The sequence below is a fragment of the Ipomoea nil genome, unplaced genomic scaffold (genome assembly GCF_001879475.1).
Source record: "Ipomoea nil cultivar Tokyo-kokei standard unplaced genomic scaffold, Asagao_1.1 scaffold3069, whole genome shotgun sequence".
Classification (NCBI taxonomy): Eukaryota; Viridiplantae; Streptophyta; class Magnoliopsida; order Solanales; family Convolvulaceae; genus Ipomoea; species Ipomoea nil.
Window position 1 is genome coordinate 1,668,138 of NW_017619497.1, and position 26,854 is coordinate 1,694,991.

A 26,854-nucleotide genomic window follows, 5' to 3' on the forward strand; every position below is an offset into this window, starting at 1 on the left:
AACCTATAATGTTTAGGCCATAATTCACGACCACATAACAATTGAAGCTCTCAACAACCCAAACATAATTCTCACCTTTTGCAGCTTCAAGAGACTTCTACCCCATTCCATACATCTTACATCTTCAAACGTGTGATTATTTGATTGGAGCGTGTAGCCTATGTCCCACAATCTAGTAGGTCTCTCCCGAAACCTCTCTCACTTTAGCAATTCACAATAAATAGACAATATATAGGCCATCACACTAATACATACTTAACCAGTACTTTATCACTCACTCTTAGCTTCTTCATATCGATCTACTCCATAGTCCAAACATCATCATGGCTTTCAGATCACAGGTAAGTAAAATTTCTTATTTTCATTTTTCCAGAGAATAATAACATTTTTAACATTTCATAATTATTTTTGTCCTTAATTATTTAATACACATTTTAAGAGAAAATTATATTTTAATCATTGACTAGTGTGGCACAGTCACATTTACTTTTATTCTTTTAATTTTACTTTGTTACATTCTTATATTTTTATTTGCTTGTCACAATTAATTTTTCGTTTAAAATTTTGTCATTTCACCGTATAATAAAGAGGGCTAATATATAATTTTATTATTCAAGTTTCTTACTCCAATAATATTTAATTTCTATCTCTCTTTTGTATATGTTTTTTAATTGAACGATGCAATTACAAGTTAGTTATATTTATTAAATATTAGAATAAAAATATTAAATTAAAAATAATTATGACAAACAAATAAAAATTAAGAAGGTAATGTTACAAAACCAAAAGTACATGATTAAATGTGATAACATCAATAACCAAAAGTGAAATTTTTATTTTATTTTTAAATTATCATTAAAAATTACAACTTTAATGCTTACCAAATTTAACTTAAAATTCTTGTATGAATTCCCCGATACAGGCTTACTTGAAATCCATGATCAATAGCTTAAGCGGGAGAGTATCAATGTATGGAACATCCACACTTCCCAACTTAAAGTCTTACGTCCCTTCTGCTGCGGCTACAGATAAGCCACTCAAACAATCTTTGCCAAGGTAATAACCTTCATTTTTTTTTTTTTAAAGTTAATTCTATTCTTATCTTAAAGTTTAAGATAACAGTCCACTTTTAGGGCGTATTTGGTCATGTCACAATAATATTAAGACCAATGAATGGTGTTTTGAAAAAAAAAAAAGTGAATTGTTATCTATAAATTTAAGATAAAAATTAGAATTAACTCAAAAAAAAAATACATTCAGAGTGTGTTCGGTTCATGGGTTTACACATTAGGAATATGAATCAAAATCACCGTGTTCGTGTTTGGTTAACAACTTTTAAAAACACAACTATGGATATGATTTGATTACCCTTTTAATTAAAAACGTCTGTCATTCCCTAACATTCCATCTTATTAGTAATCTGATTTTTAAATTTTGTATTGGTGCTTTACAGCTTTTAGATTTTTGTTTTGATTTTTTTTGTTCATATTCTTGAATGTCGTTATATTAGGATCAATTACTTTAATTTTTTATATTTGTATTTTAAACCTTTATTATCATATTATAGGGTCATACTCATACATAACAAAATATTTGTAATTATTCTCATTCTATCCTATTACAAAAATTCATTACCACTACCAAGTATTTATTCTCATTCTAATTCCAATTTCATTGTGCGAACCAAACACATTCTTAGTTCTTTTCAAAAGATTCTCATTTGGTCCTGTTATTATTGGTGTATGTATGATCATTTTTTGTCATCCATCAACAAAATCGTTGAGATGACGTTAAATACAAGAACATTTCGATCTTCTTTTATACAAAGTGGTTTGGCTCAGTTATACTTTTATTTATTTTTTATTTTTTAAATCATTATTATTGAATATTTAAATGCCTTTATATTTTATGGAATTTTACGAGGCCAGCAGGGGAAAGAAAGGAGATTTGGTGCCGGTTTACGTGGCGATAGCGATGATTGCACTGTCGACGAGTTTCGGTTTGCACACGGCCATGCACCAGCTGAAGCGCGCGCCGAATGTGTTCGTGAAAAAGTGTAGGAGAGAAACGCTGCCGGAGCTGGTGGAGCCGGAGCACGTGGCGGAGGAGTCCGATCAATTCCTCAACAAATCTTTCTTCCGGAAAGTGGCTCACATCCAACCCACGGCGGCTCATGACCCCCTCGGTTGTGTTTATACTAGGTACTTCTTCTTTTGTAACTATTATGTTAATTGATTTTTCCACTTTTGATTGGTTCAAGTCTCTTGAATTATTTTTACATTTGAGTCATGATCGATGATCGAAAATTAGACCAGAGAATCAAATGTGACAATGTTTTAAAAGTAATAAAAATAAATGTGAAAAAAATAATAATTGAAAACAAAATATGAAAGTAATTCAATAATCATGCATGAGACAAAAAGTATTTTAAAATTCGTTATTTTAAATATTTAATTAATTTAATTTTTGTATGTGAAGAATATAATTTTTTTGTGTTATTTTATAAATAATTTAAAACTTTTGAATGATTACGAAATATTACTACTTGACATACACACACATTTTTAAATCTTACCCCAAAAGGCTGAATCCCCAACCCTAAGGCCCCCACACACATTTTTAAATCTTAAATACCTTGTTGTAAGTTGGCAACAAATTTAATATCTATCTATCTACTATCTACTATACTAATAAGAGCCCAAGAGAGTTAGGCCTATAATCTACTATCTACTATCTACTATACTAATAAGAGCCCAAGAGAGTTAGGCCTATAATAGGTAGAAAAAATGGCAGTCACAGATTTTAATCAAATGAATGGCTCAGATTAATTAAAAGATTGATCAGATTTAAATTTTACACTAAAATTTCTTAAAATACCCACACACCGTTACTAATTCCGTTAAAATTTTAAGAATTGCCGTTAGTTCACCGTTAACTTACTCATTGATTTCAATAAAAAAGGGTCTTAGGTTCGAACCTCATCCCAATCAAAGTTGGCATAATTAGTACTCTATTTTACTCTTATTAAATTATATAAATAATAATTTAGTAGTTACAACAAAAAATAATACATATGCATTTCTTTAATTTAGAATTATGTGTTCACAATGTCTTTATTCAAAAAAAAAATTATTATTAATAAATTAAATAAGATAAATAATTTTATTAGTTATATTGTCTTTATTTTTCTTCAATATAAAAATTCTTTATATTCAAATTTATTAATTGATTATATTCGCTACATTGTCCTTACAATGTCTTTATTCAGTGAAAAACAAATTATTAATTATCAATAAATTAATTAAAAGAAATATTTTCATTAGTTATATTGTCTTTATTTTTCTCAAATGTAAAAATTTTTACATTCAAATTCATCAATTGATTATATTCACTACATTATCTATTATTTTTTTTGTGCACTATTTTTCTAATTAAATATCAAAGTTATAACATAAAATAATGCTATATATTTATTTACCAAGTATTTTATTAATACCATGAAAAAATTAAAAAAATATAATTAATAAAGCCAACTATATTAACTACTTGAGAGATTTTGTGACAAAGAGAGTATTCAAATCACACAACAAATTAAAGTGAGAACTACCTCGCAATGTCCTTGTTTGACAAAGAGCAGTTAGCGGTTAGTGTTAGCGGATTATACTAGCAGATTTGACCAGTGAATTTATTTAATTATTAACATTGGGTAGAAAAAATGACCGCCAAATTATTAAATCAAATGAATGGTTCATATTGTTCAGGTTTTAATTTTTTTCTTTTAAGATTTTCTAATTTATCCTTAATTATATGATTATCCATTTAACTTTTTCGTTAATTCATCGTTAGTCTAATTCTAATATTAAAGTCTAATATAGAATTATAACTACACCATTAATCTAATTCTAATATTAAAGTCTTAATAGAACTTAACCACAAATCCTAATGTCGGAATCTCCTCAAACAATATTAGTATATATTTCATATTTTATACCCTAATTTTTATTTGTTCTCCCTTATGTCCTGTATTTGGTTTCAACCATACCTATACAATTATTTTATTGACAATTATAATCAATATTGACTATATTATCTTGCATTTGTAAAATTAGAATTACCTATTTAACCCGCACGGGCTTAGCTCAATGATTTAGTGGGTAGTATTTGGGAGAAGAGACCAAGGTTTGAACCTCGGCGGCGGCAATGCGGGAATTATGTCCAAAGTGGGCAGATTCCTTGTGCGTACCAGCATTTGGCCCTGTCTGCTGAACCATTGAGTCACCGTGATTTACAACTTCCCACAATGCTCTGTCGGGTCGGAGTGTGGGGGGACCCTTGGGGTTGGGGACTCAACCTTTGGGAGAAGAATTACCTATTTAAATACGCAAATTCAACATTCAATTATCTATGCATGAACAATTTCAATATAATCTTGCCTTAATATACTTTAAAGTACTTATTTTAAAAAAAAAATATTGGGCATTATCCCAATCGCGCAATGCGCGTAAAAAACTAGTCTGACTATAAGTATTGAGTTGGATAGTTTGGATTGAGTCGGATATTTTTTAAAAAATAATTAAATAGTAAAAATTAGACAAAATAAAGTATAAGATTTTAAAATTCGGTTTGAAATTACTTAATTTAAAATGTGTAGATATAATAGTTAAAAGAAATAAAGGTGTGGGTTTTTACCAATAAGTTGAACTAACTAAATAATGGACTTTAGGTTTTAATACTATACTAGCTATTTAACTATTTAATTAAATTAGTAATTCACCCGCGCGATGCACGAGAAAAAATTATGTTATTATAAATACAAATAAAAAATAAAAAAAATATTAAAATATTTTAAATTATTTAATATAATAATATTTTTGAGCTTCCATTGGTCAAGTATTTATTATTTTTATAGAATACAAAATTACAATTAAAATTATAATTTTGTATGGTTAATGTAATATCTAATTATGTGCATATTCAAATAAACTTGACAGAATTTACATAATTACATTAATTTATTCTTAATTGTATTTCATCTATATTATAATTTTCACAATACGAATAATAACTAAGATAATTACATTTGGAAAGCAAATTTCAAATTTTGTATGTGTAAATTTAAACTATAATTGAACACATTTTTTATATGATTATATAATATATAGCTATTTTATTTTTCAAAAGTATATTTTTTATATGATTATATAAGATATAGCTATTTTATTTTTTAAATGTTGTGCTTTTTTTTTTTTATTTATTTATAATAAAGGATGTTGTGGCATTAATTGTAACATTAATTATTTTTCAAACCATATAGCTTTATTATATAATAAAGGATTGCAATTATTATTATTATTGTTATTGGTATTATAATTAACAATATTTTATGGTCTTGTGAAAATTAAATGTTGATTATCACCATTTCATTTTCACAAGACCATATGGCTTTATTATATATAGGATTGATCTTTTAATCTTTGATTTAATTAATGCTGAATTATGTTTTAACATTAATATTAATATATATTTAATAAACCAACTTGTTTGCAGGCACCCTCGGGTGGAGACGTTGAAATCTGTAGGGGTGGAGCCAATGCCATGATTATTGCGTAACGGAGAGTATTTATATATAACTATATATGTACATGTACTATTTGTAGTTTGTAAGTTATACATGTAAAATATATAACACTTAATTATTCAGTACGGGGTAGTGTTTGATAATGGCGAGGGAAAAAATTGAACATATAGAAGTCATGTTGTTTGTTGTGTTACATTATAGTATATATGCACTTGCTAGTACATATTAATTTGTTGCTATGTCTTTGGTAAACACAGTTTCGTTTCTAATTTCTACTAATTTTTCTTCTAAAGTTAGCTCTCATTCTTTAATAAACTTGCGGCATATTTAGTTCACAGAATGTCAACAGATAGGATTCAACCAACACAAACAGATCCCTAACTAACTATGTAACTACCGAAGTTCAGTTAGCCTATCATCCAACTGTATAATCAGATCATTCTATGCAGTGTACATACAGAAATATTGAATCGCACATAGGAATCAGAATCAAATACTTGGTAACGGTAATGAGTTTTAATAAAAGTATTTAGCATGTTTTGTAATAGGGTGGAATGCGAATGATTACCAATATTGCTGTTTGATTATGTATGATCTTATAATGGAAATCATAATCCAAAAAATATAGGATGCTTAATGTGCTAGCATTAATTTATGAATTTCTCCGGAACAAAATGAAAATGCACTATATATCAAAAGTAGCTAGTTCTACAGCATATTTGGAGTAATTGTTCTGTATATGTACAAGAAGAAATATAGAAGAAGAGTAATAGCTAGCATTAATTAGTCATCAAGCACGTCATTCAAATTCCTTTGAGATTTTGTCCTCTTTCTATGAACTCGATGAAATCGACCACTACTAGGAGAAGCAAGCACATGATTATGATCTCTAATAAATTTAGATATTATCCATTTGTCTTCGTCTTTTCTAGATACATAAATCATGGCTTTGCATCCTAGGCATGTTTCACCAGATGAAGGTTTTTTCCTATTGTCTCGCTCTAAATATTTTTTTGCACGGTAACCTTGCTTTGAACAAACAAACTCTTGTCCAATAACCATTTGATTCTTTCTAGACTTTTGTATGAATTACAAAACCTTCATGTTTTGCATAATTAGTGTAGCACATTAAAGCATCATCTAGTGATTGAAACTCCATTCCAATACATAACTCTATTGTCTCATTATTCACATCACTCTTCGCATTCGCACCGGTATTTTGTTCAATCTCACCTATATTAAATTCACCATTATTCACCAATTCATCATGATTGGTTTCGCTCAATTATGTAGTAATTTCACAACCATGATCTTCTTCAATTTCGATTATATTATGGTCTTTAATTTATCATGGAATGTAGCCATTATTAATCTATAAAGAAATATATAAAGGAATTAGAACACAAGTAAACCTATGAATAGGGTCATATTTCAGGTTAAAGACTATTGTCACCAAGTACCAAAATAGTAAAAAGAAATATATAATTTGCAGTAATGCAGTATACTACTGAAGAATAAGCTAAGGCACTACATGCTTAGACATTTTGGCCATGCAGCTTTCTTCCCAGTTAAAATTGACTTGTCAATTGAATCCCTTTTGGATCATGCAGCCATTTCCTTTTTCATAGTATCTTTTCTACACCACTACAAATCCAACATCTCATATTGCTCCTTATATATATGCTCAGAAAGGTTCAGAAATCACTTGCAGATTTAGAAAAATTAAATTTCTTTGTACCAACTGCTATTGGACCTACTCCTCAAACTAAGGTAAAAACTAACTTAAGTGGATAGCTAGATTTGTTACATTTTCAAGTTTTGACATAAATTCAGGTCTTAAGAGTAAACTGTATGTTGAAAAGTTCACTGAGAAAATCCAGCATACATTCCTTGATTACTTGGCATCAGGTTATGAACTTAACTTCATGGTGGCTGCATGTTGACTTTACTGGTATGTTTGAATTCATGCAGATATATATATATATATATATATATATATTTGTAATTGCCCCCAAAAGGTTATGACTGCTTGTACAGCATATTTGGAGTAATTGTTCTGTATATGTACAAAAAGAAATACAGAAGAAGAGTAATAGCATTAATTATTCAGCAGTTGAAATGTATGTATGCATTCACATTCTCTAGCATTATCCATTGTCAACTAAAGCATCCTGCTCCTACAAATAGTTTCAACATAATGAAAACTTGTTCTATGAACTAACAAAATCATACTAAAGCAGTAATAAAAACCAATCATCTTAAACTTGTCTTCCTCCACAAAGTAGCACTTGTCTTCCTCCACCAGCAACAACAAAAATCCAAAATATCAACCAACCAACTTTAACTTTGTACCCACTATGGGTTAGCAGCTGAGCCAAGATGGATACAACAATGAAAAGATATACTGCCTCTTGTGCTCAATATCTAGTTGAGAAAACAGATTTAGTGTAGAAGAATCCTTTAACAAGATGGTCGGTTGCAGCACGAATCATCTCTGAACTAGAGTTGCTCAACCACCGTACTAGTCGTTTTTGCAAAAATTAATAGGATAACTACTGGTTTGTTTGCAAAAATTAAAAACCAAACAAAAGCTATAAATGGAGTCATGGAGTCTTCAGAGTAGCGACGAAGCACGGCCAAGAGTTGTCTACTGATGAAGCGGCAGAAGTGCCGCCGAGACTAGCGAGCAGCTAAGTGATTTTCTCAAATTCACTTATATGGTTAAGGTTTGTTTAATGGTGAAAAGAAAATCAATTTGTCTTATAAAAATTAAACCTTTATAATTATATTATATTCTGTCTTTTGAAATTAAAACAATTTCATATCGAATTTAGCACTTCTTCTGCAAATTTTTTATAATAAGTACACTCAAACTATTTACAAAATAAGTAAATCGTCTATTGTGACTCAAGAACACTAATTGTAAGTTCATTTTGGGAATGATCACTTACCTCTCGATGAGAAGTAGAAGCATTAGCATTGGAATTGGCACTGGAATGGCTAGCAACAAAGGCAGGCTCTTTAAGTGTCGGAATTGGTGCTGCAGGGTCATTGCTCAACATGAGCACTACTTCGGTCATACTTGGTCTATCTTTAGGGATTGCTTGGACGCATAAAAGTCCCACCTCGATGCACCTTACGACCTTGAGAGAGTCACACGATGCACTTATTGCTAGATCAACAAATTTAAGTGCTCGTCCCCCTTTCCAGTTTTCCCAAGCCTAATACAAAGAAAACCAAAAGAAACCATAATGTTGTTTCTTTTATCTCCTGCATATAATTTGTATGTTGTAGCTTGGCAATCAGCTTCAGCTCGTTCATGAACTCCTCCAGACCTTGCGATGATCGCTTCGATAGCCTTTTAAGGGCTACCATCCCGAGTGATACGCGTGCGATGTGCGTGCAATGCGCGTGCGATGTGCGTGCAATGCGCGTGCGATGTGCGTGCAATGCGCGTGCGATGTGCGTGCGATACGTGCAATGCACGGATAAAATGTATATTACTGGCTTCAATTCTGCTCAAACATAAACAAAAATCAGTGTATAATGAAGTGGTCACCTTATACACCGGGCCAAAATCGTCCTCTCCAAGTTTGTTTGATGCGTCAAAGTTATTCGTAGCATCAATAATTCTCTGCAAGCTGAAGTGCAGCAACTCTATTTCGTCGTTTCCAACGGGGGGTAAAGTTGACAACGAGTTAACCACTGCAAAACTTATATCTGTATTCACATTTCACAGAGATGATTATATATAAGATGATATGAAATGAAGCAATTAGTTTATAGCTAGCTAGGAATGACATACATACTCAGAGTGTGTACCTTTGCTTTTGATGCATTTTAGTGTGAGCAGTATACACACCAAAACACAAAGTAGTAAGAATGCAGAGACTGGACCAACAATTTTTGCAACAAGTTGATGATCCGAATCTCCATTTCCACTGCTTCCATTACCTGCATGAACATCATTAAAGAAAAGATCAGATATGATGTACATAGGAAACAACATCTTTGAAGGATGCAATAGCAGCTTAATCCTAACACTACCTAGCTCAGAGGAATGAACACGAACATAAAGATCATGCCCGAAACCACTGAGACCAATAGAATACATGTATGTTAAATCAACCAAATTGCCGAACCAATTGAAGCAATTGGCAAGAACGGAGCCGTATGAGGCGAGAGTCTCACGTACGGTTCCTTTGAGAAGGGTGTGATACCACCACCTATCAGGCCCGACGAGCTGTCCACGGAGCTGGAGCTGCCACAGGCTTGGAAAATTAGAGAATTTTCCAGAAATTTGGAGAATTGAAGAAGTGGAAAAATGAAAATTGGAGAACTTGTTTACTAAATTTATTCTTCCAAATTCATCTCATCTTCATTCTTCCACTTCTAATACAAATTTGGAGAAAGCAAAATAATCATTCTCCAAATGGAGGAATGGAATGCATGGGTGAACAGTGGTATTTGATTTGTATAGTTACAGTTTGATGTGCCAAATTTTGAGTAGTAGGAAAAAGAAGAGAAACCTGGGAGAGAAGAGCTCAGAGAAGGTTGAGGGAGAATTCAGTTGCAGATTGTCGGAAATTGGTGGCGCTGCTGCCGGAGACCGGAGTTGGGTCGTCGTTTGTTTTTACTTTTCACTTTCACCGATTTTTTTTTTTTTTTTTTTTTTTTTTTTTTTTTTTAAATTTTTGTAATTTAAATATGTCCATATGGATTTTAATTACCAAAGAAAGAAGTTAAAAAATAATTGATTTTATTGCAAATTTAATCTTATTTAGTATTCAAAGAAAGATGTGGCGCGAATACAAAATGTTTCCATTAGCCACCAACCAATAACAGATTAACAATCATTTGTCGTTTTCAAAAATGTGTAAAAGTAGTATAAAGTATAATTCCAATTATCTGCATATTATGGAAAAGAAATAGACATGTTCATAATTTACACTAAATAATAAAACAACAATATTAGACCAAATACTAATTTACAATTGAATTTAAACAAAACATGATATATTTAGCCTAATATTCTAACAGTTTATATGTGTGAATTTATTTATTGAAAGATTAGTCCAATGCATGATATTGGTAAGGCCACACAACAAAATATTAACCTTACAATATCAACAACGTATAGTTTCACTATGTCCAAAACTTCCTCTTTTTATTATGTGAATCAATTAGTTAAATTGGATATTACCACTAACATGACATGATTCATTAATAGTTTTTCAACATGGAGCTTGCTTGAAGGCAAGAACAATTCAAATACACAAAATAGTAATATACTTGTCGCACAAGTAAGCAATTTGTAAAAATAGATAGGAATGAGGTTTAAATTGGCCATTGAACGTAACCTGAAAATGTAATTAGGCCACTGAACAAAAAAAAAGTGCAATTAGGCTACTGAACACTCCAAAAACGTGCAATTTCACTTGATAGCAGGTTACCATCGATCAATTTTAACAGGTTACCTGCTTACGTGGCAGCTGAGTTGGCATTTTTAATAATTTTTAATAATAATTTTTTTAAATAAATAAATAAAAAAGACGGCCACCCAATCGTTAATTTTTTTTTTCAATTTTTAAAAAATTTATTATTAAAATTAATTATTAAAATTTATTAAGAATTATTAAAAGTACCAACTCAGCTGCCACGTAAGCAGGTAACCTGTTAAAATTGATGGTAACCTGCTATCCGGTGAAATTGCATACATTTGGAGAGTTCAGTGGCTTAATTACACTTTTTGGAATGTTTAGTGGTCTAATTGCATTTTTTTTTTTTTGTTCAGTAGCCTTCTTTGTTGATGGGTGATACTGGGGCTTTGTCAAGAAGCGTCATGCTTGCTTACCGACCATATCTTGCTGGTGTATTGTTTTCTTTCTTGCGTAGGAAAAATACTTTTTCAATGCTATACATTCTGAAGCCTAGGCTCTCCTAAAAGGCATTCTTCTAACCATAGAGCATGGCTACACCAAAGTGATCTTTGAATCCGACTCGGAGGAGGTGGTGAACTACATAACAGGTACCTGGCCCCCATGCATTTCTGCCCATAACGTTCTGGAAGCATGCAAAAGAGAACGTAGAAAATTTGAGGTGTGGGAGGTGGTGGCAGTGCTCCGTGAGCAGAACCGTATTGCTGACGGCCTGGCTAAGCTTTCCAAGAATTTTCCGATGGGCATACATGTACTAGCTAATCCACCGGACTCAGTGAGAGGATTATTAGAAGATGACCTCTCGGGTATCCCTATTTGGCGTAGCATTCATGGCCAACATATTAATGTGTAATACTGGACGTTTTTTGGGTTTTCCCCTCCTTTATATATATATATATATATATATATATATATATATATATATATATATATATATATATATATATATAAAAGAAGATATGGTCGACCACTCAATAAGGGAATTATATTATTGATTGAAGAGGAATTTATGCAAAGAATAATAAACCACTTTGTATATATTGTTGGAAAAAATGGCTTAAAATGGCATATTAAGTGGCTATTTTGTGGTACAATTATCAGTGGGGTCCATTTCTGATTTGGGTCGGGTCAAAGTGGATTCGGGTTCTTCGTAGTGAGACGAAGAGATTGATATATTGTACGCTCAAAACGGATAATGGGTGAATGAGATATTGATTCTCAAAGTAGACCCGTTTGAGTTGGAAAATGAAGGGAAAAAGTGAGCTTTTGTCCCACATTGGTTTGGGAAGAGGATTTGCCCCACTATTTATACAAGAGCTCATTTTAAACTCATTGAATTGTATAACATAGAGGCTCTCTCTCATGCGCGGGGGAGAGTGCAAATCAAATCCCAGAATGAGATCAGAAAGGCTTGGATCAAGCCTAATGTCGTCAGAATATTGACCGGCCTTGCGGGCTAAGTTTCGATGTCATTTTCCAATTCAGTCACGAAATGAAACTTGGTTCTTGGTTTCACTATTTCGTGTCACCACGAAATGAAAGGGTTCATTCTTTCGTGTGCCACCATGAAATAAAGTGAAACAATGGTTTCACTGTAAGGCCACATAATAAGAATGAAACAATGTTTCATTGTAATGCATGAAATAATGTTTCACTGTGGGCCACCACGAATGAATGAAACAATGTAATGCATGAAACAAGGTTTCGTGTGGCTCCCTTGGCCGAAGCCGAAAGTAGTGGTTTCGGCTAATGGCCGAAAACTACTACTTGCAGAAAGTTTGGCCTGAAGCTTTTGTTTGTGATTGTTGGGATTTAATTCAGCTGTTATGGAATTAATTTTTGAATTAATTTCAATTTTAATTTTGAATTAACACCCATGTTAATGGTTGCTGTTACAAGAGTTGTAGGGATGCCCCTAAATGCCATAATAAAGGCTATTCACTCCTCAATCCCTATATAAGAAGGGGTAGAGTGCAGCAGAATTTTTAAAAGGAAAAAGTATCAACAACACACAAGAAAAAAATTTTTCCAAGCCTCAAAATACTTCTGCTTCTACTCCATTCTTGAAGCTGTGCTTTTGCCCGTGCTCTTGTTCGCCGGGTTCGTTCGTTTGGGTGCTCAAACGTCGAACCGTTGTACGTTTTATCCTCGGAAGCCTAGGCCACAACGCTCCTAGCACTTTTGGGAGGTGGCAAATAAGGTTTTAAGGAAAGACAGGCACTTTGCCTAACTCGTACGAATCTTTCTTCCTTCTCCTTCTTCTTGTTTTTGGATTATGCTCTAAGCAAAAATCCGTTCTTTCTTGTTGATTTGGAACTATAATCTAAGGATTATATTTTCTTTTTGGTTGATATATATTGGTATATCTTTTTCGTAGATATACATGTATATATAATCGTTGGATCCGTTATATATATATTTGTGTGTATATATATATTTCGGATATATATCCAATAATATTTTATATATATTTCGTGTGTATATATAAATATTATTTTACGGATATTAAATCGATTGTGGTTCATTATCACCAACAATCTTAAAACCTTATTATTTTTGATAATGAACAAATCGGTGGATTCCAAAAGTGTTGGATCCGTGAATGTTGCCGGAGGTGCACATTCAAATGGTCAGAACGGCAACGATGTTGCACATTCTGTGATGCCGGTTGACGGCGGTAACGTTGGAAATAATATTTCCATGGGAGTTGCAAAAGCACACGATTGTGCTCCGGAGAACTTTGGTTCACGATCCGGTAGACCAGTGGCGAATGGCACTTAATTGGTACCTATTGTGTTGTCTAGTGGATCGGCTAAAAGGCATGAAGGATCCTATGATGGTGCAATGACTACATGGTCTGAGGATTATTGTAGTGTGACCAATGTCTTCAACGATAATCAAAGAAAAGGCAAGCGGAAGCTTAGCTTTCAAGATGATTATGAGAAGGAGGAGAAATGCCACTACAAAGCGAACCGTCATCCTGGTGAAAAGGTTGAGGACAACTTCGCTATGTTTAAGACATGTGGATGGTTGGACGAGTGAGGTCACAACCGAGGTACCCCCGCTGTGCGCTTTGGACCACCCTTCGTGGAGTGGACGGTTTGAAAATGGAACAAGGCACACGGGTTGAAGGATTACTATGAGATAGGAATATGGAAATGTGTTTCCAATGTAATTTTTTCCTATTTATTTATTTTGAATAAATATTGTAGTATCCTTGTAATATTTTTATTTGAATAAAAATATAATTGTTCCATTGAGTTTAATCTTGGTACATATGAATTATTTGCTAGAATAATGTCAAATGTATGAAATAATTCAATATGGGTGCGTAGTGCATCACGGAGCATTATGTGGAAAATGCTAAAATGGCTTAACGGTCGGAACGAAATGTAACAAGCGTGTTACATGTTTGAAATCCCGTAAAGAACTTCGGTTTAGGTTCATGTAGAACGATAAGGATTTCAAGGATCAATTTGTCAAAAATTGGGATAACTATATAATCGTGAGCGTCACAACTCAAGTGTTGAATATTTTATATAATATTCTAAGAACGATTATATAAGTTTGATTCAACTAGTGGAAAATTTGGTTGATTTGTTCTTGTTAATTATGTTATAATTAACTTGATCAAAATTCTAAATTATACTAGTATGAAATATAATTTGAGACAAATTGTTGGGACATCAAATTAAGCTTGATACAACTAGTTGAAAATTTGGTTGATTTGTTCTTGTTAATTGTGTTATAATTAACTTGATCAAAATTCCAAATTATACTAGTATGAAAGTTAGATTTGATTTGTTGGATAGTGCTCTCGGAACACTAACGGAAAAAACTCTCGAAAGGGTTAATTAGCTTATAGTGCTAATAATAGCACTTAGTGATAAGCTTGGAAATTAATCAAGCACCACATGGTACTGATTAATTAAAAGCACTTTCGTGCTTAGTGGAATTCAAAAGCACTTTTGTGCATGGGGAATTAACAGCACTTTCGTGCTTGGTGAGTTTAAAAGCATTTCCTGCTTTGTGGTTTCGTGTAGCACTTTCGTGCTACTTTGCCAAGCATGATTCGTGCTTCAATTTCGGAAGCACCGATTCGGGTTTGTGGCCTTTCGGTCAAATATTCGAATGGATTCGTACGTGCTGATTCGTTCGCAGCTACGAAATGTGTTAATGTGTAACACATGTTTATTCTTTATGAGAATAAAAGGGATAACCAAATTAATTGTGAATTAACACGGTTACGAACGATCGATGTAGTGAACATGAAACGCCTGTTGGTGGTTTCGGCGCAAGCCTTGGTATCGTACTTGAGCGTACGACACGGTATTCACCTCAATCGAACGTTGTTGCCGAACATAAAATATCAAGACGTTGATAAGTTCGGGTCTACCTCAAAGTATGAGGGGTGAGACAATACTTTGGACAAGTAAATACCTTTTAAATAAGGTTGCCCACATGAAATTCTTACGAATTGTGGATACGTAGGAAGCTTTCCTACTAATGCCCGAAATGTGGGGGTGTTTTGCCAAAGGTGTGTATTGGTTCTTAGTACACGAGTCCAAGAGTTTGGATGTACATAAGAACACGAAAGATTGATTCAAGAAATTCATCGTTCTTGGAAGATGTATTTTTGTGAAGGATCAATAAAGGACCTAGCACGTTGAAAGGAACTTTCGGCGTAGCTATGGTTGAAGGGTGTGAAAGAGAACCCGAGCTCAAAGCTAGACGTAGCAAGAAAGCTAGGATTGAAAAATCCTTTGGTCCATATTTTCTGACGTACATGTTAGAGTGTGATGCGCACAATCTAACTTGTTTACTAGAAAAGAAATTGGATTTTCTGACATGGTTGTTAGAAAACGAGCCTCGAACGCATGTAGAAGTGGTGACTTCTGCAGATGGACCAACCCGAGAGAGGCTACCGAGAGTGAAGTAGATATTATCTAAAAGAATCATACTTGGAACTGGTTGTTCTTCATCCGGGTTGTAAAATCTCGGGATCCTAAGTGGATCACTAGTCGGAAGATAGAACCGGTTGGCTATATCGAAGTAAAATGGCCGAGCTTGTAAGTTTATATTACATGCAACACGAGTGCCACAGTTACTTCATTATATATTTTCTTGTGATGAGAATGAAATCCATTAGGATGATACTTCCCAAGAGCTGTTTAGCGAGATTTGGAAGTTTATCGAAATGGATGTATCGCTTTCTTAATAGACATGGAACAACCCGAGGGTTTCGTGGTTCCGCGCTATGGGAAGAAAGTGTGTAATTGGTGAGATCATTGTATGGGTTGAAACAATTGCCTTAGTATTTGGCATGTGAGTTTGATCATACAATGATGACCAACGAGTTTAGTATAAATAAAAGTGACTAGTGGGTCTACGTATCGCGTACGATAGACGATGATATCACTGTTTGTTTATACACGATAAACTCATTGTGGGTAGTAACGATCAAATGATCAATTCTACCAGAAACATGTTAAATTCGAGATTTAACATGAAGGGCATGAGTTTGGCAGATTTAATTCTCGGGATTAAAATTGTGAGAAGACCGTATGGTCTCGTGTTAAACCAATCTCATTGTGTTGATTAAATCCTTGCAGAGGATGTTAATCAAGTGGCTTGGACACCGTTAGATACTAACGTACAACTAGCCAATAATCACGAGTATTGTACTTCTCATGGAGAATACATTCAGATTATTGGTAGTTTAATTGTATCCAATGGGTTGTACTAGGTCGGACATTGCCTTTGCGGTTAACGAACTCGGTAGACATACGAGTAACCCTAGTGTTACGCACTAGAAGGCAATAGTGGAAGTTATGAGATACTTATGTATGCTTATGACTTTGGACTGCACTACGTGGGATATCTAGCCGTACTTGGAAAGTATAGCACGGATGTCAAAGGACACTAAGTCCATTAAATGCTACGTATTTACGTAGGCCAGTGCAGTTGGTTAGACGGAAATTCTCAAAATGAATTTGTGATAGCTAAGATCCGACGGGGTCAAAGCTGAGAGCCTTACACTCGTGTCGCGAGCGAGTAGGCCGAATGGCTATGCCATTATTTTGAGAATGTTCCTAGTGGTGAACTCGTACCTCCAATTTGTGTGCATTGTGATAGTCAAGCCAAAATTGGTTAAGTACAGAGTTAAATGTGGAATGGTAAATCTAGACTTATAAGTTGTAGATATAATACCATTAAACAATTTCTCACAACGGGGGTTATCTCTATTGACTACGTGATGTCAAAAGATAACGTAGCGGCCGCTAACTCGCTAACCCGAGGGTAAGCAAATGGTTGTGGAGAAATTGGAACGAGGAATGGGTCTAAAGCCCTTAGACTAAAAGTTCTATAGTGGACACCCAACCTAGCTGGTACCTAGGTTCAATGGGACAACTAAATTATGGAACGAAGCGTGTCACTGTGGGGGTCTCGGACTCCCTACCACTCCTCGTTAGAACAGTGACTCCCGCGCAAGGTTAGCATGTTGATGCTTTAATGATTCGAATGTCAGTTGACATGTGTGAGTATGCGGGATACTCGGAAAAGAATCACCTATGTGAGAGAGAAGTGAGGGTCGCTTCAAAGGAGAATTGATGGGCACAATTCTTCACAAACTCTTGCAGAACCAGGACGGTGACCCACGACCAAAATGGGCACACTCATGAGAACAGAGCATGGTTGGGAGGTTCCTGTGTGAGATATGTCATCGTCTACACAAACGACAGTCGGTTCAAAGACATCGCGTTCTACCGTACAGCCAGTAGAGTAAACATATCTTTACAAGGGAAGGTTCAAAGGGTATAGTGATCCCTACCTATCCTATGCAGGGATCGACCGTTGAACACAGTTTGTTTCCGATTTTTAAAAAAATACCCTGAAAATCAATTTTCATTCATGTGGGGGATTGTTGGAAAAAATGACTTAAAATGGCATAAGATGGCATATTAAGTGGCTATTTTGTGGTACAATTATCAGTGGGGTCCACTTCTGATTTGGGTCGGGTCAAAGTGGATTCGGGTTCTTCGTAGTGAGACGAAGAGATTGATATATTGTACGCTCAAAACGGATAATGGGTGAATGAGATATTGATTCTCAAAGTAGACCCGTTTGAGTTGGAAAATGAAGGGAAAAAGTGAGCTTTTGTCCCACATTGGTTTGGGAAGAGGATTTGCCCCACTATTTATACAAGAGCTCATTTTAAACTCATTGAATTGTATAACATAGAGGCTCTCTCTCATGCGCGGGGGAGAGTGCAAATCAAATCCCAGAATGAGATCAGAAAGGCTTGGATCAAGCCTAATGTCGTCAGAATATTGACCGGCCTTGCGGGCTAAGTTTCGATGTCATTTTCCAATTCAGTCACGAAATGAAACTTGGTTCTTGGTTTCACTATTTCGTGTCACCAAGAAATGAAAGGGTTCATTGTTTCGTGTCACCAAGAAATGAAATAATTCTTTCGTGTGCCACCATGAAATAAAGTGAAACAATGGTTTCACTGTAAGGCCACATAATAAGAATGAAACAATGTTTCATTGTAATGCATGAAATAATGTTTCACTGTGGGCCACCACGAATGAATGAAACAATGTAATGCATTGTAATGCATGAAATAATGTTTCACTGTGGGCCACCACGAATGAATGAAACAATGTAATGCATGAAACAAGGTTTCGTGTGGCTCCCTTGGCCGAAGCCGAAAGTAGTGGTTTCGGCTAATGGCCGAAACTACTACTTAGGCAGAAAGTTTGGCCTGAAGCTTTTGTTTGTGACTATTGGGATTTAATTCAGTTGTTATGGAATTAATTCCAATTTTAATTTTGAATTAACACCCATGTTAATGGTTGCTGTTACAAGAGTTGTAGGGATGCCCCTAAATGGCATAATAAAGGCTATTCACTCCTCAATCCCTATATAAGAAGGGGTAGAGTGCAGCAGAATTTTTAAAAGGAAAAAGTAACAACAACACACAAGAAAAATATTTTTCCAAGCCTCAAAATACTTCTGCTTCTACTCCATTCTTGAAGCTGTGCTTTTGCCCGTGCTCTTGTTCGCCGGGTTTGTTCGTTTGGGTGCTCAAACGTCGAACCGTTGTACGTTTTATCCTGGGAAGCCTAGGCCACAACGCTCCTAGCACTTTTGGGAGGTGGCAAATAAGGTTTTAAGGAAAGACAGGCACTTTGCCTAACTCGTACGAATCTTTCTTCCTTCTCCTTCTTCTTGTTTTTGGATTATGCTCTAAGCAAAAATCCGTTCTTTCTTGTTGATTTGGAACTATAATCTAAGGATTATATTTTCTTTTTGGTTGATATATATTGGTATATCTTTTTTGTAGATATACATGTATATATAACCGTTGGATCCGTTTTATATATATATTTGTGTGTATATATATATTTCGGATATATATCCAATAATATTTTATATATATTTCGTGTGTATATATATAAATATTATTTTACGGATATTAAATCGATTGTGGTTCACTATCACCAACAATTATTAATGTTGGTAGAGCATTTCAAACTACAAAATCTATTGAAGGAAGAGATGGAGATCTGATTTGAGGATGAAAACCAAGTCATATTCAGATGCACTAGAATGGAAGATATACTTTTACCATTGTTATTTGTTAGAATCATTGATTATATAATTTTTTTTTTCCAAATTAGTCCTTATAATAGGAATAAGACAATTTGGATAAAATTTAATTTGTTTTCGTTCATACAAATTGCCCTACGAAGACATTTATACTCAAGATTATTGTAGTAATAACGATACGTACTTATTGTCGTATGTTAAAAAAAATAACAATTTGTAATTCATATGGTATAGTTAAAAGATGATTTAATACCATCTGGAGTCCTTGAGTACAGTGATTTTGTCACGTTTAGTCCTAAATTTTCAAATTGATCACCAGTGATCATTTGACTTAGATTTCAAATTTCTACCACACGTGATCCAAGTTAACCACCTATGATCCTTATAAGAGCACCATGGCTGGTTAAATGTCGAAAGTTGAAAGACTACGGGTGGTTAACTTAGACCACTGGCCACTGATGGTAACAATTTGAAAGTCAAAGGACTACGAGTAGTTAATTTTAAAATTTAGGACTAAACGTGACAAAATCACTATACTCGAAGGATCTCATATGACATTAACTCTTTAAAGGATTGTACCTCTGTGTTTGGATTTTTTTTTATAGAAAGAATTATTGAAGTAATAGAGAAGTGTTCTTTCACTAAATCAAAGGGTCATGACTCATGAGAGTAGTGTACTTGATTAGCGTTTTCTTTGAAAAGAAAAAGGCTGAAAAGTTTAAAGGATTGTACCTCTGTGTTTGGATTTTTTTTTTTTTTATAGAAAGAATTATTAAAGTAATAGAGAAGTGTTCTTTCACTAAATCAAAGGGTCATGACTCATGAGAGTAGTGTCGTTGTTGAGAATGCATACCCATCTTAGTAGGCTGTCTGCAAGATTAGTCTGAAAAAGTTTAGGGTTCTTCTGGCCACTAACAATTTCTAACACCAGCACTCCAAAACTGAACACATCAGACTTCTCGAAAAATCGACCTTGCATCACATATTCTGGTGGAATGTAGCCACTATCGCAAAAAGATATTAGTTATAAAAGCATTAGCTGTAGACAATGAAAAATAGGGTTATCAATTGACTCGAATATTTATCAGTAGTGCGGGTTCAAATAACACTTACTATGTTCCAACCACATGGTCTGTTTCTGCCTGAGTTTGGTCAATTCCGAAAATTCTTGCCATTCCAAAGTCTGATATTTTGGGCTTCATTCCTTCATCAAGTAAAATGTTGCTTGCTTTTAAGTCCCGATGAATGACTTTCACTCTAGAGTACTTGTGAAAATAAAGAATTCCTTGGGCAACTCCCTCTATTATCCGAAACCGTGTGCTCCAATCTAAACAATCTTTCTTGGATTCATCTGACAGAAACATAGTGATTTTGTTAATTGGAGATTTAAACTCGAGACTTAAGGCTCCTAGCAAATGAAATTTCAGAAATTAAGTTTTAGAACAGGTACCAAATAAGAATGTGTCTAGGCTTCTCTTCGACAAGTATTCGTAAATTAGAATTTTCTCTTCACCCTCAGTGCAGCAACCCAATAAGCTCACAAGATTTGTATGTTGTAGCTTGGCAATCAGCTTCAGCTCGTTCATGAACTCCCCCAGACCTTGCGATGATCGCTTCGATAGCCTTTTAAGGGCTACCATCCCAAGCGATACGCGTGCGATGTGCGTGCGATGCGCGTGCGATGTGCGTGCGATGTGCGTGAGATACGTGCAATGCACGGATAAAATGTATATTACTGGCTGCATTTACACGTTTTGGTTTGGTTTGGTTAATCCAAGTGTAAATTGCATATTCTAATTACTTTATTTACCACTAATAGAGTTGGCCAAGATACTCAACCCCCAGTTCCCCAAAAATGTATCGCGGAAGAATCCTAACGCGAAATCCCCCAAGTCGGAGAATAAGGGCCGGTTTGGAGTCACCGAATCGCCGGCTCTGAGAATGTAGCTATTGTTGCTTAAGCTGCTGCTGCTGTTGCTCACTCCAAGATTACAGAAGAAAAAGGCTACTAAAACATACAACATAATGCCAGCCATTACGCGACTAGGAGCTGTCACAGGCTTGGAAAAATAGAGAATTTTCCAGAAAATTGGAGAATTGAAGAAGTGGAAAAATAAAAATTGGAGAACTTGGTTACTAAATTTATTCTTCCAAATTCAATCTCATCTCCATTCTTCCACTTCTAATACGTACAAATTTGGAGAAAGCAAAATAATCATTCTCCAAATGGAGGAATGGAATGCACGGGTGAACAGTGGTATTTGATTTGTATAGTTACAATTTGATGTGCCAAATTTTGAGTAGTAGGAAAAAGAAGAGAAATTTGGGAGAGAAGAGCTCAGAGAAGGTTGAGGGAGAATTCAGTTGCAGATGGACGGAAATTGGTGGCGCGGCTGCCGGAGACCGGAAATGGGTAGTCGTTTGTTTTTACTTTTCACTTTGACCAATTTTTTTTTTTTTTAATAATTTTTGTAAATTAAATATGTCCGTATGCATTTTAATTACCAAAGGAAGAATTTAATCTTATTTAGTATTCAAAGAAAGATGTGGCGTGAATGCAAAATGTTTCCATTGACAGTTTGGTTTCCATTAGCCACCAACCAACGTAACAACAGATTAACAATCATTTATCGTTTTCAAAAATGTGTAAAAGTAGTATAAAGTATAATTCCAATTATCTGCATATTATGGAAAAGAAACAGACATGTTCATAATTTACACTAAATAATAAAACAACAATATATATTAGACCAAATACTAATTTACAATTGAATTTAAACAAAAAATAATATATTTAGCCTAATATTCTAACAGTTTATATGTGTGAATTTATTTATTGGAAGATTAGTCCAATGCATGATATTGGTAAGGCTACACAACAAAATATTGACCTTACAATTTCAACAACGTATAGTGTCACTATATCCAAAACTTACTCTTTTAATAATGTGAATAAATTAGTTAAATTAGATATTACCACTAACATGACATGATTCATTAATAGTTTTTCAACATGGAGCTTTGCTTAAAGGCAAGAACAATTCAAATACAGAAAATAGTAATATACTCGTCGCACAAGTAAGCAATTTGTAAAAATAGATATATAGCTACAAAACTAGGTAAGTTTTCACTACACCTTTATATGTCATTGTCTGATTTCTTTTGCATGCTACAAAAATCAAAATTGACGAAGGAAGACTAAATAATTAGGGGATGAATATGTCAATGACCATGTGATTTGGTGGCATTAAGTGAGTCTTTTAATTGAAAAATCATGGGTTTGACTTTTAGTGGGAGTGTATTAACATGAATATTGTTATTTTTTTGTCCGCATGGGCATCTCAACTGGTCATAGAGGTGAAAGTTGAAAAGAATGACCAGGGATCGAGTCTCACTAGCGGTAGTGTGGGAGCAACCTCTCAAAGTGAGGGGGCTCATTGTGCGCAGTGAGCAAAGGTCTAGCCTCTGTGGTTCATGTTGAGTTGAGTTACCATGATTTACAAACCCTTAAGGTTGAGGTTCAACCTTTTGGAAAGAATGAATATTGTTCTTTTATAATTAATAATTAATGATTTTATTTTATTTTTATAATAATACCTGCTCATTGTTGTCTGATTGGTTCAAATTGGGATTACCCCTATATAGTATCAGGCCCGAATTTTGAGCTCTGCAAACTGGACTATCGCACAGGTTCTCAAATTTTAGAACCCCATTATTTCATTTTTACCTAGTTAGTTTAAAAATAAAAATTAAATGTTTTCAATTAAATTTAAAAGGCTCTATGAAGAAATGGTAGAAGTATGTGTTTATTATATTTTAACTTTGAGCTCTAAGGTTCAAAACTTGTGCACACTATTATAATTGTAACATTTTATCACCTTATTATTATTACTAGTATTTTAACATGTGCGTTGCACGTAATAGATTTGTTATAATCTTTAAGAATATTTTGATCAATATACAAATATAAATTATAACAATGAATATTATATAGTGCAATTGATGAAATGGGTTGTGTCGATTATGTTTTTTGATGTTATCTTTGCTTGAATTCGAGCAAATAATGGACGATTCTAGGTGGTCCAAAATAACATTCAGGTTATAGATTTGATTGATATATTATGTACCTACAATTAACGGTCTATGTGTCCATAAATAAAATGAAGACAAATAACATATTAACTACAGACACATAAAATAAGAGAAAATTTCAATTTTGGTCCACTGACTATTGGAGTTGTGTTAATTGCAACACTTGACTTTAAAAAATATTAATTTAGTACCTTGACTATGCAATTTCTATCAATTTTGGTCACGTCGACCAAATTGCTGACCAAATCCCATCGAAAAATTTAAATAGGTCAAATAAGGAGGGTATTTTAATCATTTTACAATCTTTTGTTTCTTCTCCGATCAGCTTCTCCCTATTTCCGGCTTCTCCGATGAGCTTTCTTGTTTTCTTTCCCTATTACTTCTCTCATCTTCTACCTTGCCAAAAGTGTAGACATTAGAAACTAGAAAGGGTTTTTGGTGATGGTCAAGTTAGGGCTGTAGAGTGGCTTCCCTTTTATCTCTAGTGTTTGGTTTGATTTTAATTATACAGGTTAGTCAGGTATCCACGTGCTCCTGGGGACTACCATCTCTTCTTCAATGCCATTTCTCTTTTCTTCTGCAATTTCCCTCGCCGCCTCCTTTCCCCACTATCTCTCCATTCTCCATTGGAAACAACTCTTTTTGTTCTACTAGCTCCCACGCTTATATGAATCAAGAAAACAAGGAAAATACAAAAGAGGGCGTGTTGAGTTTATTGGTTTCTGGGGTTTGTGTAAAAGCTTCGTTCTATCATTTTACCTCTTTGTTTGTTTGTTTTGTAGTGTGGAGAAAGGTAGAAGATGAGAGAAGTAATAGGGGAAGAAAACAAGAAAGCTCATCTGGATGTTCTGAGAGAGGACATGCGAGCAGCGCTCCGTCTGGAAGGGGAATTGCAGAGGAGGATCGGAATAAGAGAAGTATTCTCCTGCTATTCACATCAGAGGAGGATCAGAGAAGAGTTTGGAAGGGAAATTGCAGATTTGATAAGTATTCTCCTGCGAATCACATCAGAGAAGGATCGGAGAAGAGTTGGCTGAGGTCTCAGGCGGTAGTGGATTGAGACTATTTTGCCCCTTCCAATTCAGTCCATCTGTTGACTTAAGTTTTTCCGGTGACAATTCGCCGGTAATTTGGCCGGTGTGACCAAAATTGATAAAAATTGCATAGTCAAGGTACTAAATTAACATTTTTGATAGTCAAGTGTTGCAATTAACACAAGTGTAATAGTCAGTGGACCAAAATTGAAATTTTCTCCATAAAATAATGCTAACTGCAAACATATAAATTTTCAATTGCAAGTACATAATATGTTAACTGCATACAAAGTTAACAATTTATGTGTCTATACTTAATATTTTATGTATTTATAGTTAACATGTTATGTGCTTTAATTTCAATTTATTTATAGACACATATACGATTAACTGCAAATATAGAATATCACAAACCTAATAAGAATCAATAAAGTCTTGATAGGTGCTTCCGGGATTTTTTCACGTCAGCAACAACCAGCTGTAACGAAAGGTTTGTATGCCCAAGCTTAATTAGTAAAGATTATAATGAAATCTCTGTTTTGTGCAGGAAAGTCACAAGTGATGAAGTGAAGATGGCCCTTTTTGAGATGGCTCCTTACAAAGCTCCAGGGCCTGACGGTTTTCATGCCGCTTTTTATCAAAGAATGTGGAGCGTAATTGGGATGGATTTAACAGACAAGATTTTAGAGTTTTTCCAAACCGCTAAGATGCACAGTCATTGGAATGACACCTTGATAGCTTTAATTCCTAAAGTTCACCATCCATAGCTGATCACTCAATTCAGACCGATCAGCTTATGTAATGTAAAGTATAAAATTGTTACCAAGGTTATCACCAATCGCCTCAAGAGCATTATGACGCAAGTGGTGGGGGAAGAACAAAGCAGCTTCGTCCCACAACGCCAGATCACAGATAATATTGTTGTTTACCAAGAGCTCCTACATACTATGAGAACCAAGAGAAGTGGGCTTAAAGCAATGACCCTGAAGATTGACCTAGAGAAAGCTTATGATCGCATATCTTGGGACTTCCTTCACGACACGTTATATGGGCTGGGAATGGAAGGACACTGGGTTAATATAATCATGGAGTGTGTCACAACACCAAAACTGGCGATTCTATGGAAGGGCTCTCAATTGGATTGGATTACACCAACAAGAGGCCTTAGAAAGGGAGATCCCATATCCCCGTATCTGTTTGTTCTTTGTATGGAACGGCTTAGCCGGCTAATTAAAGAGGAAGTGCACAAAAAAAATTGGAAAGGTGTCAAACTCTCAAGGTATGGTCCCGAACTAACACATCTTTTTTTTGCTGACGATATGGTGTTGATTGCAGAGGCTTCGTTAGAACAAATGAAGGTAATCAAGGGTTGTCTCCAAAAGTTTGAAAAAGCCTCAGGACAAAAAGTTAGTATACAAAAATCCCAAATTCACTTTGGGAGAAATGTTGAACCTGCCTTGGCACAAGACATTACCCGAGAGGCGGATTTTGTATGTACAAAGGACCTTGGCAGATATTTAGGTGTACCATCAATTCATGGGAGAGTCACGAGCAACATCTTCACACCCTTAATCGAAAAAATCGACGGGAGGTTGGAAGGATGGAAAGGGAAAAATCTATCTTTGGCAGGCCGTATTACCCTTGCACAAAGTGTTCTGAATGCAATGCCTTACTACATGATGCAATCCATGTACCTACCAAAAGGTGTTTGCGACACTATTGAAAGGAGAATCAGACAATTTATTTGGAAGGAAAACATTCACTTGGTAAACTGGGAAACCATAACGAAGCCGAAGGAACAAGGAGGCGTGGGGCTACGACGGTTGAGAGAAATGAATTTAGTTTTCCTTACGAAGCTAGGTTGGAGATTGCATACAGAAAAAGAGAACCTTTGGGCAAAGGTTGTCTTGGCCAAATACATGCATGGTACATCCAAAGACTGCAATTACACAAAAAAGAAGGTGTGCTCTAACCTTTGGCGAGGGATTTGTGAGGCGCAACCCATTCTGTCAGAAGGAACAAGCCGTCAGACACAGATGGAAGGAATGTTCTGGAAGTTGGAGCCGAATGGTCACTGCTCGATCACTTCGGCTTAT

The 26,854-nt window shown here is 34.6% G+C and overlaps 1 protein-coding gene across 3 annotated transcripts; it reads left to right on the top strand.

Moving 5' to 3' along the window:
- The first annotated feature begins 265 nt into the window (after positions 1-265).
- On the top strand, positions 266-17,213 carry LOC109164684. 3 transcript variants are annotated; one of them, XM_019313217.1, is made up of 5 exons: positions 266-341; positions 923-1,056; positions 1,932-2,201; positions 5,548-5,616; positions 17,203-17,213. In XM_019313217.1, the coding sequence occupies exons 1-4, from the start codon at positions 324-326 to the stop codon at positions 5,597-5,599; spliced, it is 474 nt and encodes a 157-aa protein (XP_019168762.1). In that variant the 5' UTR covers positions 266-323; the 3' UTR covers positions 5,600-5,616; positions 17,203-17,213. The 3 variants fall into 3 exon arrangements, with proteins under 3 accessions (XP_019168762.1, XP_019168761.1, XP_019168760.1); XM_019313216.1 differs by lacking the exon at positions 17,203-17,213 and adding an exon at positions 5,658-5,670; XM_019313215.1 differs by lacking the exon at positions 17,203-17,213 and having other exon boundaries at positions 5,548-5,777.
- The last annotated feature ends 9,641 nt before the right edge of the window (positions 17,214-26,854 follow it).

Coding starts and splice junctions, on each gene's coding strand:
- LOC109164684 (XM_019313217.1), top strand. Junction 1,057..1,931: donor CTCAAACAATCTTTGCCAAG/GTAATAACCTTC, acceptor CGAGGCCAGCAG/GGGAAAGAAAGGAGATTTGG. Junction 2,202..5,547: donor CTCGGTTGTGTTTATACTAG/GTACTTCTTCTT, acceptor ACTTGTTTGCAG/GCACCCTCGGGTGGAGACGT.